This window comes from Ursus arctos, unplaced genomic scaffold, assembly GCF_023065955.2.
Source record: "Ursus arctos isolate Adak ecotype North America unplaced genomic scaffold, UrsArc2.0 scaffold_37, whole genome shotgun sequence".
In the NCBI taxonomy this organism is placed as follows: domain Eukaryota; kingdom Metazoa; phylum Chordata; class Mammalia; order Carnivora; family Ursidae; genus Ursus; species Ursus arctos.
The window spans coordinates 5,576,755-5,590,582 of record NW_026623053.1 but is presented as its reverse complement, the minus strand read 5'-3'; the positions used below and the strand labels follow the sequence as shown (position 1 = coordinate 5,590,582).

At 54.5% G+C, this 13,828-nt stretch overlaps 1 protein-coding gene across 1 annotated transcript; it reads right to left on the bottom strand.

Moving 5' to 3' along the window:
- Positions 1 to 9,718: 9,718 nt before the first annotated feature.
- On the bottom strand, positions 9,719 to 13,519 carry REM2 (RRAD and GEM like GTPase 2). Its single transcript, XM_026486411.2, has 5 exons — positions 13,417 to 13,519; positions 11,838 to 12,179; positions 11,543 to 11,616; positions 10,412 to 10,619; positions 9,719 to 10,014 (listed from the first exon to the last, which is right to left on the bottom strand). Exons 1-5 carry the CDS (start codon positions 13,517 to 13,519, stop codon positions 9,719 to 9,721), a joined length of 1,023 nt encoding a protein of 340 aa, XP_026342196.1.
- Positions 13,520 to 13,828: the final 309 nt, after the last annotated feature.

Here is a 13,828-nt window from a genome sequence, read left to right as displayed (position 1 = left end):
GCTCTCAGACTCCTAAGCAGAGTGAAGGTTTCTTGGTGATACTCGCTTCTGGGGTTGCTTTTCACACTGAAGTATTAGGTACTTGGCGCCTGCTTGTGGCAGAAAAGGCCAGTACCCAGAACTAGCTCTTGATTCCCCCAGGCTGCTGCAGCCTCACTGCTGTGTTGCCTTTGCCGCCACCCCCACCCTTTGCCTGTCCTGGTTTGCTCTCTGCGCCTGGGAGAAGGGAAGCAGGACGCGTTGTTTTTAGGTAGTAGCTGGCTAGGGCCCAGTCCCCCTATAATTATTGATTTGGCCGCTAATGCATCCTGAAAAATAGTGTGGACCATTTTTGTTAGTTATCCTGAGGCTCGGGACCAGGGTTCCTCATGGCAGTCTTAAACTCCTCCAAACTATAAATACCCACAGGCCTTGCCTACTTCCCTGCCCTCATCAGATGGGTGCCTGTCTCTGCTTGGTTTCCTTTCGTTCCCATTCCTGCCTACTTTGGCCTGCCTTCACTTTTCTTCCACCTCAGTTCTCCCCGCAACGCTTCTTCGTTCCTCATACAGCCTTTTGCTGGGGGAGAGACGGTGGTGGAAGTGAGGAAACATGGAAGACAACTACTCTAGTCCTCACCCATATAAGGTGACAGCATCCAGTGGGTGACACCGGAGTCACTACATGTGACTCAGTGCCTTCTAGTTACTCATCCCTGCGTTGGGGGTGGTTGGAGTAGAGAGGAGGGGACAGCAAACAGCCTCCTAAGGTAAAAGAAACCTTCCTGAGCCTCTCTTGCCTGGGCATAGTGGCTCAGGTGTGGGTAGAGGAGAGACTGGCCCAGATCCTCTTCTAGTGCAGAATTGCCCAGCTGTCCTCAGTTCTAAAAAGGAGACGTTCACCTGACTTTTGACTTCTAGCCTATTCTGTCTTCTCTAAGGCAGTGGTATTTCCTCCTTGTTCTTTAAATTTACGTGTTTTTGAAATTGGGTTTCTGCCTACTTTCTCCTTAGCTCCGACAGTCCCCAGATGTGAGTGACCAGAGGAAGCAGGGGTTTGCCCTTTGCACCTTTAGTCCTGGTGCTTATGAGGAAGGGAAACGAGTTTACAGCTTGAAGGGAGAGGGTCAACCACAGCCTCTCCTTTTTCTGTTACGGAAGGGGCCTAGTGAGAATCGGGAAGTAATAGTCGGATGGTGAGGAGAGGCTGTGCTGGCTCCGAAAAGTGGGAGGTGGGTGGTATGACGGTGAATTGTCGACAGTGGTGCAGGGCTGTTACGGGTTAGGCATTGTTCTAGTCACTTTATGTGTACTGAGTTCTTAATCCTCACAACGACCCTCCGAGGTCGACCCTCACCATCTTTACTTTGCAAACAAGGAAACGGATACCCAAAGAGGGTAAGTAGCCTGCCCTGCGATTACACAGCAAGTTTGGGATTCCAATCCAGGCAGTCGAGCTTCAGATTCCTAGATCCTAATCTGAGCCTGCCCCTCCTGGGAGCCAAGGCCTGGGAGTCACTTTTCCTCCCTCTGTACCCAGAGTTCTCAGTACGTCCTGCACTTCTCCACTTCCATGTTTGCTCAGCTTGTTCCCTCTGCCCCTCTTCTGCTGGTCAGAATCCTGTCCTTTAAGACTCTGAAGCTTTGCTAGTTGATTTCCCTTTTCAGGATTCTTTGTCCTGTTACAAGTCTCTCATTCTGCCTTTACAGTTCTGGGTAAACTCTATTACTAGAAGATTATGGCCTGATGAGGCCAGCCATAGACATGCCTTCTTCATTATTGCTTTGCTTTGCACATACTAGGTGTCTGTTGAATAAGTTCCTTCTCTGTTTAAGTCAGAGCTAAGCTTTCTGACGCCCGTCCCTTCTAGCCTGCTTTCCCTGGTATCCTCCATTCCTTCCTCACCCCTCCAGGAGAAAAGGCAGCTTCACTCTTTTTGGTGTTACCATGGTAGCCTCTGATGCTTTCTGTCAGAAGTGCTGCTTGCCATCCACCAGAGACTGATGTTTCCATGGCAACCAGGTGAAGTCGCTAGTCATGAGCTGGATGCAGGAAAGGAATTCTGGTCTCAGAGCTGTGTCTGAACCTTCTAGCATCAAACATCTCTTCCCTCCCAACTTTTGCACTTTATATCCAGGACGGCTTTGCTCTCCCTGTGCTCTTGGTGGAGAGAGCTCGGTGAGAGGTGAAGCACACCAACCAATTTAGATCATCCGGGAAGGTGGAGGCAAGGAAAGAGCTGATCAAAGCTCACTTTTAAAAGTTGGATGAGTTCTGTTAGCTTTCCCACATGATCTCCTCTCAAGAGCCCTTAAGGAGTTGGCTGCAGTTACTGGAGAGCCATTAAGCAGTTATTTTTGAGGGCAGTGGTAGATGGATGAGGGGCCTGAACACTGGAAAGGAGCCAGTCAGTGCTGGCTTGCGGGGAGGGGAAGCAATGACCTTGGAAATCAGAGACTTGTCAGACTCCAGCCAATGTTCCAGGAAGGAAGGGAGCTTCCATCAGCTTTCAAGCATCGTGAAGCCTACTTGTTTAGAGTGGGTAGTGCTGAAAATTAGCCTTTTCTGAACTCCTGGGCCTACCCAAGCCAGGGACCTTCACCCCGTAGCAGAATGGTCACACCCCGGAGCGACCGCACACGCTGCAGATGGCTGTACTGTCACAAACCAGCTGAGGAAGCTGGGGCTTCATCGCTTTTGTGACTCAGAATCTTCATCTGTGAGAAGGAAAAGCTAACAGTAGCACCTGTCTCAGGGACAGTGTGAGGCTGAAATGAAACAGTCCATGGAGAGGGCTTGGAACTTGAGAGCTTGTCATTCCTCCTGGCCATCGGTATTCCCGTTCCTCCGAATGCCAACACACTGGCCTTGCTACCTGACCTCAGAGAATGCTCCGTATGTGTGGGGAGAGAAGTGAGGGGGAGGCAGTGGTGAAAGTAAGGCTTAATTGTTGCTGGACTGGGTCTCCCCGGATCACAAGGTCCTGGGTCACAAGCAGCCTACTTTCAGAAAAACAAGTCCCACTGGCCCAGTGCCTTTTTGTCCCTGAAACTATAAATCAGGGGGCACCTGGGCGGTTCAGTCGGTTAAGCAACTGCCTTGGGCTCAGGTCATGATCCTGGGCTCCAGCCCCATATAGGGCTCCCTGCTCAGTGGGGAGTCTGCTTCTCCCTCGGCCCCCCCCCCCCCCGCTCATGCCCACTCTCTCTCTCAAATACAACCTAAAAAAAAAAAAAATTATAAATCAGAGAGCAATCAGATGGCTTCAAAAAGTCAAGGTGATTCTCTGCCTAGCCTCCCCGTCAGGTACCTTCAGCATGCCTCCTGCCCTTTGCTTTGGCCAGGGAAACCCTGCAGTGTTCTCTGCTACCACCCTTTGCTTAGCGCCCCTCCTCACCTGCCACAGGGGTCCTGTAGCACCTGCCCCAGCTGGTCTGCAGAGCTCTGACAGTTTCCTTTCAGAGAAATATTTTAAATGAGCACCGGTCCTCTGCCTAAAGACAAATTATAACTGGAACAAAAAAATGGAATACTGCAGGATAATACCATCAGTTAGGCTTCAGTTGCCAATCTTCCCTCTTCTCCCCCAGTACTCCTCAAACAACAAATCTAATAATGGGCATTACCTATGAGGGTTACCTGTGAGTCCTTTGGAGGCAAGTTAGACCTTGTGGACCGTGACTTAAAGATGTCTTTCTTTTTATCATTTATTTATTAAAGGTGGGTTTTTTTTGTTTGTTTGTTTTTAGGGATGCTTGGGTGGCTCAGTCGTTAAGTGTCTGCCTTCCGCTCAGGTCATGATCCCTGTGTCCTGGGATTAGCCCCTGCACCTGGCTCCCTGGTCAGCGGGGAGCCTGCTTCTCCCTCTCCAGCTCCCCCCTGCTCGTGTTCCCTCTCTCACCGTGTCTCTCTGTCAAATAAATAAAACCTTTAAAAAATTTATTTATTTGAGAGAGAGAACACGAGCAGGGGGAGGGGCAGAGGGAGAGGCAGACTCCCCACGGAGCTAGGACCCCAATGTGGGGCTTTATCCCAGGATCCTGAGATCATGACCTGAGCTGAAGGCAGACACTTAACCAACTGAACCAGCCAGGCACCCCTCTTTTTATTTATTTAAAGTAATCTCTATACCCAGTGTGAGCCTCGAACTCACAACCCCAAGATGAAGAGTCACATGCTCCACCAATGAGCCAGCCAGGTGCCCCTTAGATTTGTATCTCCGGGGCGCTGCTGTGCTTTGAGAAGTTAGCAAGCTGTCTGGGTACCTGAATAAGGGATGAGGACACAGACTGTAAAAAAAAACAGTACTTCCACAGCTCATTTCTCTAATGTTTGACAAATTACAAAAATATTTGCATTTGCATTTAGTCCTCATGACCATCCTACAAGGTAGGTATTGTTACCTTTACTTTATAATTGGGAGAGCTGAGGTCCAGAAAAGCAGAGATTGAGACTGACTTTCTCCATCTAGAAAATTGTGGGACTGGGTACTAACTAAAATGCTTGCAAGGCCCCCGCTGAGTTTGTATTCACACCTTGAGTCTACTAGGCCACCAAACAATGGAGCATGGCATCAAAATTCAAATAGATGAGGGGCCTTTGGCTGGCTCAGTTGGTGGAGGGTACAACTCTTGATCTCAGGGTTGTGAGTTTGAGCCCCACATTGGGGGTTAAGATTACCCAGAAAAAAAAACACCTCAAATAGATGACAAGGCACCTTGAGCATAGCCATGAGAGCCACCAAGATGACAAAGGACTAAGAAGCAGGATGCTCTTACCTGGTTTGGGGTCCCCTTGACAACTCGGCTGTACCATCCCCTCGAGTTTTGCTGCCTTCTTACAGGGAGGGTCTTTATCTTACTCGGTGGGCAATACACCATGTCTTGTGTCTCCCGTGCATTTGCTCAAGAAGTTGCCCCACAGGCAGTTTTTTCCTCTTTCTCCCATCTTTCTACAGCCTGCATATATCCTTCAAGACCCAGTTCCTAAAATCTGTCTCCAAATTCTGTTTCTACTGTTCAGGATTCTAAGAGCAGGTGACATAGCCCCCAGATAGTTAGATAGTCAAAATGTGGTCCAGTTTGCTGCTGTTGACCACCTTGTCCCAGCTCTCCAGCTCAGTTGTAAGCTCCTGGAGGGCGGGAGCAGTGTCTTACCTGTATTTGTTTTTCCCATAGGGCCTAGCGCAGTGACTGGCGTATGGCAGCAAAACAACTATTTGTGGATGGATGGCCGGGAAAAATGGACTTGGACTGCTGTGGCTAGAACTATGTTAGATTAATAAGAAGATGTACGCATGGGTGGGCTTTCTGGGAGTGAGGGTTTTTTTTTTCTTTTAAAGATTTTATTTATTTATTTGACAGAGACAGCCAGCGAGAGAGGGAACACAAGCGGGGGTGGGGGGGGGAGAGGAAGAAGCAGGCTCCCAGCGGAGCTTGGAGCCCGATGCAGGGCTCAATCCCAGGGATCTGGGATCACACCCTGAGCCCAAGGCAGACGCTTAACGACTGAGCCACCCAGGCACCCCATGGGAGTGAGGGTTTAACCCAGAAGACTTAGGAAATCCTCTCAGGCTTTTAGAAGAGGAGAGACCCCGCCCCAGTCTCTAGAGAGGCTTAGGTGCAGCAGGGCATAAAGGCCCAGCTCTGAGCAGGGGCCCAGAGCAGAGGGATGCCTTCCGAGACACAGGACTGGCCTCACCTCGGGCCCCTCGCAGAGCACACACACTTCCTGCCGTTGGCCAGTGAGGGCGCCTTGTGGGTCAGGGACCGCGGGGGTGGCAGGGGCCGGCTAGCAAAGGAGCGCAGACAAAATCGCAGTGGTTAGGAGGAGCATGGGGGGGAGAAGACCTTACCTGGCGGAAGCAGCTCAGGCCACAGGGCCCTCTGCTGATCTCTCACGCCAGTGGATTGGCAGCCCGGTGCGACTCCGCCTGGATGAGAGAGAGAGGAAAGGAATGGCCTGGCTCTCAGAGAAGACCCCACCTTCCAAGTCTGGCGGGAGCGTGGCTTCGGCTTCCGTCTGTTCTGAGCTCGTCCCTGTAGGCTGTAGGCGTCTGGAGGGAACGCACAGATGGGTTGGGCTGATGGGGCTGGCTGAGTGAGGGGGAGGGAGGCTTGTGGTGTGTGTGGCACCCCTCACGGGGGAGGCCCTGCCATTGTCAGTATGCATATTTGAAGCTTCAGACACATGAAAGGCACTGGGCCTTTTCCCTCATCTTCCCCTTTGGCCACATTTGACCATTGGTGGTAGGCTTCCTTTGCGAAAGCCCTCTTCCTGGGGGCCCGGCGGGCTCCGTCAGTAGGACATGCTACTCTCGATCTCAGGGTGGAGAGTTTGAGGCCCACTGTGGGCATAGAGTTTACTTACAAAAACCAGAGCCCTCCTCCCTTGGCAGAACCCCCACATGTTCAACTCCAGTTCTGCTGCTGCCTCAGTGGCGGCTGCGTCTCCACCCTCCTCATCTGCTTATCCCCAGGACCCTCTCTCTGGTCTCTCTTCTTTCTCTGCAACATCAAGACTTTGTTTTAAGTTATTTCGGTTTTGAACAGGTAATATATACCATAGTTAAACATTCAAACAGAAGAAAAAGGGCATACAGTGAAAAGTAAACCTCCTGCACCTGTCCTCCACCCACCCAGTTCCCCCTCCCAGCAGCAATCAGTACCATCCTGGTTTATAATTTGTTCGGTCACAGACCCCTTTGGCAGTCCCATGAAATCTGTGAACCCCATCTCAAATGCACAACTGCACAAACGCATCAAATTGCCCCACTTCTCAAACATCACAGACCCCTAAGGCCCATGTGTGGTTTGAGGCTAAGGATCCTAGCCTGTATTGTATCCTCTTCCTTAGTGCCTCCCTTAGCATACCTTGTGGATCCTGGGGCAAAATAAAAATGCAGGGCTTGGGACGCCTGGGTGGCTCAGTCGGTTAAGCATCTGCCTTCCGCTCAGGTCATGATCCCAGGGTCCTGGGATCGAGCCCCACATCAGGCTCCCTGCTCAGTGGGGAGTCTGCTTCTCCCTCTCCCTCTGCTGCTCCCCCTGCTTGTGCTCTCTCTCTCTGTCAAACAAATAAATAAAATATTTAAAAAATAAAAACGCAGGGCTCCCTGTTCGAAAATGTTCAAGACCGCGACCGCAGGGCCCACCAGGCGTGGGGCGCTGTGTGACTGCGGCTCATTCTTTCCTCGGGCTCCTCGACTACTGTCTTTATGGGGACTATTCTCACAGCTGCGTCTCTCACCCTAACCTGTTCTGAATTTCAGACCCAGCTATTCAGGGAGCTGCTGAAACTCCATATGGATGTTTTACCGTCTCAAATTCAAGGGTCTCCAAAATGGAGCCATTTACCCACTTCCTCTTCTGCCCCCGAGCTCCCAGTTCCTCACCATCCTCCCACCACCTGCGACTCCTGCCTGTACCTAGCCACTCAGTTGCCAAGTCCTGCCAGTTCTGACTCACACCCTGGTACCTCTCCTTGCCATTGCTGTCTCCCTTGGGACGGCTCTTTATTACCCTCCATATGTCTTACGGTTAATCGCCCCCTCAACTTAGCTCCTCAGGCCTTGCCTCTGCTCCTCCAATCCATGCACACCTCTCCCAGCCTCCTCTTCCCAAGGACCGTCCCGATCGTGTCACTTTCATACTCAAAGACCTTTGGTGACTCATTGCCTGCAGGCTTGGGCACAAACTCCTTTGCTTGCCATTTAAGGTACTTAGAAGTAGGGTTCCAAGCCTCCTTCTCCATGCTCATCTCCTACCCCTCCTCTTAATGTCCCTGAGATTTCAACCCAATGGTATAACCATCCATCCCTCCATGGGCCGAATGTGTATTTCTTCATTTTACAGTATGAAGTGCCTCTGTTCCTGGTCCCCAGAGTTTAGACCTGGCTATTCCCCCATAGCCGCATAATTTCTCTGGCCCATTCACCACAGCCACTGCCCATGGCCCTGTCCATCAAGTCCCCTACATTTCTTCTAGCGACCTTCTTTCCTCTTCCTCTACTTACTAGAAGGGGAACCTTGGAGCAAACCTGGACAAAATCATTAAGTATCAAGCAAATATGAGGGAGTTCCCGCTCTGTTTCTTACTAACCTCAGGCAAGTTACTTAAACTGTATCTTCCACAATAAAAGGCTCGGTAACACCTTATATAGTCATTAGAGAATTAACAGAGAAAGTGAATACAGTCCTCAGGATAATGTCAGTATTCACACTATCGTCTCATAACCACCCATGCTGAGCTGGTCCCCCTTGGCTCCTTCCCAACTGCAGGGATCAGGAGACATCTCATCCCTCTTTCCAGCAAGTTCTGGGAACCTGGGTGGGTTGGAGCGGAGGCCTGGCCCTCAGGTGCTCAAGTAGCTGTACTATAGTCTGGGGTGAGGGGAGCTGCTGCCTCTGCTCTCTTTGTTCAGACTCGTGGCTCAGGCAGCAGTAGGCGTGGGCGTCCCCAGGGGGAGGCACTGACAGCTTGAGTTCTCACACGGGCTTTGCAGGTGACAGTTGGGGTGGTGGGGCCTGCCGGGAGAGGTGCGGGCCATCTTCATCACGCCCCAGCCGATGGGCCTCCCTGGTGGACGTGGGCCCCACCTGAAACCAGCTGGGTGTAGCTCTGGGTGCTAACTGTAGCCTCCAGCTTACTCTGCAGAATAAGGTGTGGTAAGGTGAGGAGGTCTAGAGTCTGTGGACTTGGTCCCGTAGTGTCACTACATTTCTAAAACTTCTAGCAAGTCTTTGCTTCTTTCCAGGGTTGTTTGCTCATCTGCAGAGGGAGGAGCTGGACACAGTTATTTCTAACAGCCTGTGGCTCCTTGTCACAGACTACACCAGGACCAAGTCAGTTCTGGAGCCTCCTGGAGATTTCGGTTCCTTGCTCCTCTGGGCCTAAGCTTTAGGGTGTAACAGTTTCCATCTACAACTATTCCTTTTGTGGGGCTTTTGAGAACAGAGTCAAAATGAGCAAATGTAGAAAAGTTCTTTATTGAAAAGGGAAGGGTGGCTCCCTTGCTGGGGGCCTCCGCGGCCCTGGCCAAAGGGGACCGTGCCACCTGCTCAGCTCTTCACAATGGCATCTGAAGGCAAACGTCTGTCCAAACCTTACCTTTAATAACCTTACAAGGGAAGTGCCCTGGTGGTGTGCAGGTAAATCACAGAATCAATTCTGAAAAATAGCACTTCCAGGCCTTTGCCTTTAAGGACTTCTTAAAGGCAAAGTGGACGACAAGTGCAGCAACTAAGAGCCACCACGTTTTAATAAAAGTCTCCAAGAAGCGTCTCCGTGTCTTTACCTTTAAGGATTTCTTAAAGGTGAGGCGTATTCGCGCCGAGTACAAAGGTGGAGAACTGGAAAGGGGTCTACAAAGCACTTTTCCAGTTCTCGCCTTTAGGATTTCTTTCCAGGAGGAGTGGTCAAGCGTGGCTTCATACAAGTCAAACAGCTCGCGGAACGGTAGGCCCTCCTGCCCTCCCGGAAGCCGCCCGGCCCTCCGCCCGCAGCGCGCCCGCCCACAGGTCTGCGTCCTCGCCTTCTAGGCGCCCTGGGGCGGGGAGGTAGCCGGGGCACGCGCGGTGGCGGGGCTGCGGGCGACGCGCGCCGGCGGCCGGGCGCCCCGGGCGTGTTTGGTTTCCTAGACGGTCCTCGCGGAGGAAGCCGGACGGGGGCGGGGCGGGGCGAGGGGGCGAGCGGAGGGCGCGGTGACCATGGCGACCGCGGTGACCATGGCGACGGCGGCTCAGAGCACGGAGAGGTCGTGACACGACCTGGAGCGCTGCTTGAAGAACTTGGCGTTGCGCGGCACCAGGTTGGCCAGGAAGCGCTTGGCCTTCTTGGTGAGGCTCTCGCGGCGCGCAGGCGGCGGGGGGCCGTCGGGGCAGCCCCACTCGGGCCGCGGACCCCCGGCGCGGCCCCGGCCCCGCCGCAGCCGGATCTGGCGCACCGCGCCCTCGAAGAGCTCCCGCGTGTTGTGGTGCAGCGCGGCCGACGTCTCGATGTGCTTGCAGCTCAGGGTGCCTGCCAGGTGGCGGCCCTCTGCGGGAAGGGACCGGTTAGGGCGCCCGCGGGCCGCACGGGGCCGGGGCGGGGCGAGGGTGGGCTTGGGATGGAGGGGCAGGAGGTGCCCGGATGCACTAGAAGGGGGTCGCGGCCAGCGAGTCTCTAGCGACCGAGAACAACCGAGAACAAGGCAGGTATCGCGCAGAGGGCGGTGGTGGTGCCGAGGGGAGGAGAGAAAGGGGCCTTGGAGAAGAGGTGAGGCGTGAGGAGAAGGGGTTCTCGGGCCCTAGGCACGGGCACTGAGAGTCTGCCCTTAGCCTGCTAAAGGCTACGGGCAATTGATCGTGCACCCGGGAGGGTAAAAGGGCCCTGTGGAGAAGAGGTGACCTGGAAGGGGGAGATTTCAGGGATGGATGAGGTACAGGAAACTCACCCTCCAGTGAGACCTCGCGGGAGCGGGCCAGGTCGCTCTTGTTTCCAACGAGGATGACAGGGAGGTCGTGGTGGGGCCTCCCAGCCCGCAGCCGAAGTAGAGTCTCTGGAACTTTGGAGAAGCTTCGTCGGTCGGTGACTGAGAAGACGATGAGAAAGGCATCCCCGGTCTGAAGGCAGTGGTCCCGCAGCCACCCCCCTGCGTCCCCCTGCATATGGGCAGAGAGTGGTGGAATGTCAGGGCTGGAGGGGCGGGAGCACCTGTCCAGCACCTGCATGTCAAGGATGAGGCATCTAGATGTGAGGGAGAAGCCACCTGCTTAGCTCCGCGGAGCAAGTTAATGGCAGAATCTCCATACCGTGGAGTGTGCTTGTGGGGGAGAGGGTGGTTTATCATGTGATCCCCACATGGGGGAATTGGCGACACAGGCTCCTAGACTGGGGTAGCGCACCCTACTCTCTTATGCTTAAGCTCTCAGTTTAAAAATGAATGCTCTTCAGTTGTATGTAATCCGGCCTCTCATGTCTGCGTAGTAACCATTTATGCTCCAGTAGTCACAAATCCTCACTTTCTCCTCTTCCCTGATATTCCAGAGCCCTGAGCTCTTGTCCTGTCCGATCAGACTCTTCCAGGCTGGAGAATGTATGGATGGGGTCGATTTCAGGGTGTTCAGCCTAGCTCACAGCTGCAGGGTTTGTCAAATTCAGATCCTAACTTCCCTCTGGGTCAGAAGATCCTGGAAAGGGGCGCCTGGGTGGCACAGCGGTTAAGCGTCTGCCTTCGGCTCAGGGCGTGATCCCGGCGTTGTGGGATCGAGCCCCACATCAGGCTCCTCCGCTATGAGCCTGCTTCTTCCTCTCCCACTCCCCCTGCTTGTGTTCCCTCTCTCGCTGGCTGTCTCTATCTCTGTCGAATAAATAAATAAAAAATCTTAAAAAAAAAAAAAAAGAAGAAGAAGATCCTGGAAAGACAGAGGCACTCAGTGCCAAGGCATGCGCATTGATGTGGGCCTTTGCTCTCTGAGAGGATACGTGTGAAAGATCAGGTTCTAGGGCATATTGGAACCAGGGCCTACAGTGTCACCAGCCTTCAGCCAAACTCTGCCCCTCCCCAGCTCTCCTAGGTTCTTACCTGTTCCCAGATGTCATAAACAACTAGAGTCACTTCCTCCTTATCCACCGTGATGCGTCTTTCATAGGTGTCCTCTGTTGGGAAATAAAGACAAAGAATAGAGCCCATTAGGAGGCTCCCCAACACTTGTGAGGCCTGGTAACCAGGGCCCCCCTCCAGGGAGGTTGCCACAGAAAGCACTGGAGTCGCTTCTCTTAGGTTCTGGCCTCCAGGGGCTGCTCGTGCCTTGAGCTCTTCCATCCCTGACTAGGGTTCCACAGGTGCCCTTGACCTTTCCAGGGCTCCCCCAAAATACCTGGGTTCTCCGGCTCATGAGCACTGTCTCCCTGGAGACCACCGAAAGTGCCCGCTAGGGCGCTCTTGCCCACGCCGCTCTCCCCTACCAGCATGACCTTGAAGATGCCATCCTTTTGGGTGGGGCCTGCCTCCCCTGAGCCCAAGGAGTCAGAGGAACCAGAGGATGAGGCTTGAGGTGGCCAGTCAAGTTCATCTATGGCCTGGGCGCGCCGGAGCTGGTGCTTGTAGGGGACAGGCATACTGCCTCTTCGTCTGGGGGCCCCTGGGGCAGGGGGTGGCCCACCCCGGTCCAACCCTGCCAACAGCTTCTCTGGCTTCTTCAGCAGTGAGGCATCTGTTTCTGGGGGGGCAAAGAGAAGGAAGCTATGAGTGGGGGTATGCCTAGCCATCTGCAGAGGGCTCAGTCCTGCCTGCTCTGGCCCCAGAGCCCGAGTGGATGACCATGACCCAGAAGGAGCTAAGAATATGTGTCTGACCTCTGACACTGAACTCCCCCAGAACCCTGAACTGGTGGGGCTCAAAGGAGCTGAACTGAAGCCTTACCCAATGCGGTTCCAGCCACAACCTGTTCAAAACATGCTCCATGCAGGGGAGGCACCTGTGCGCAGGCTCGCACACCCACTCAGGCCTCACACTGACACACAGGCCCACCCCAGACTAGGCCTCTGGCCCCGGGGGCTGCCCCTCCTTCCACCAAGAGGCCCTGCCTTCTACTGCTTCCCAAACCGGTAGTCCCCCCAACTGGGGAGGCGCGAGGGGTTGAGAAGCCGCCGCTGCTGCCCAGGTTCTGGGGGGCGGGTAGTGGTAGAGTCAAAAACTTTGTGGGGAGCCTGTTCCCAGGGAAGGGCCTTCCCTCCTTATGATGTGTGCATTGGGGCGCCCCCCCCCCCCCGTGTGTGAGAGGAGCTGCCTCTTCGCATGGCCCTGTAGGTGAGCATCGCCCAGTGCATGGCTGCGTGTGAGAATCTTTCTGCATCTCTGGCGGTCCCCGCGAGTCCCAGAGAATCTGTTCGTGGTGAGGTAGAGGGAGGGAGGGAGTGGGGGAGATGAGCGAGAGAGCGGGAGCATGAGCGAGAGGGAGAGTGACAATGCATGGGTCAGGGTAACTGGAGGAAGAACGACAGACACAACAAAGCGGGATGGCGAGAGGCTGGAAATAGCCCAGGATCAATACTTGGCTGGCCGCCAGGGCCTCCGAGAGCCAGTGAAACCCTCACAACAGGTCCCCAGGGTAGCCCCCAGCCCGTGATTCCCAGGCTGGTGGGCTGCCCCTTCCCTCTCCCCCGTCTGTCCTGCCCATCCCAGCCTCTTGGGAATGAGGCTGACCTAGGGCTGAGCACCAGTTTCCCCAGCGAAGCCCTGGGAGTGATGGGGGAGGGGGCGTTTAGGCAGCGCCCCGCGGCCCCCAGCCCAGCCTCAGTCCTGGTGTGAGCGGGAGGCTTCCCCACTTCCTGAGTTGCTCTTCCCCTGTGCTGTTTGGGTTCAAGCTCCGTCGGCCCCCAGTTCCGACCTCCCCACCAGAGCTTCAGCTCCCACCCCCATGGTGTCGGCTGCAACCTGCCCAGCTCAGCCCTCACCTGGTGTGGGCGTCCCCGGGGGGGAGGCCTGGTGGCTGCCGGAGGGGCAGAGTGCTGTGGTTTCTGTGTCCGTGTCCATGTCGGTGTCGAGGTCCGCGTGCATCGGTGCGCGTGTGCGTGTGCAGCCCCGCGGCTTGCAGTACCCACTCCCTCACTCAGCAGCACTGTCAGCTTTTCCCTTAAATACCACCCCCATGCCCTCCTCCCCCCCCACACCTGGGGAAATTGTCCCGCCCCCTGATGAGGTCACACATGCTAATGAGCAGTGATGTCAGCGGGATTCCCTCCTTTCTGCCCCCCCCCCTTTCCTTTGTGTCGCTTCCCTCTGGGAGCACACACACTGCGGAGTCTGGTTAAGACCCGACCAGAGACCAGAAGGAAGTCAGAGGGGCGAGAGAGACAGGGGTTCAGA

Bases quoted from the DNA above. Each gene is read 5' to 3' on its own strand.
- REM2 (XM_026486411.2), bottom strand. From the start codon at position 13,519: ATGCACGCGGACCTCGACACCGACATGGACACGGACACAGAAACCACA. The intron at 12,180-13,416 runs GTGAGGGCTGAG...TTGCCCCCCCAG, and splicing joins CCCGGGGACGCCCACACCAG to AAACAGATGCCTCACTGCTG. The intron at 10,015-10,411 runs GTGAGTTTCCTG...CCCTTCCCGCAG, and splicing joins CCGCGAGGTCTCACTGGAGG to AGGGCCGCCACCTGGCAGGC.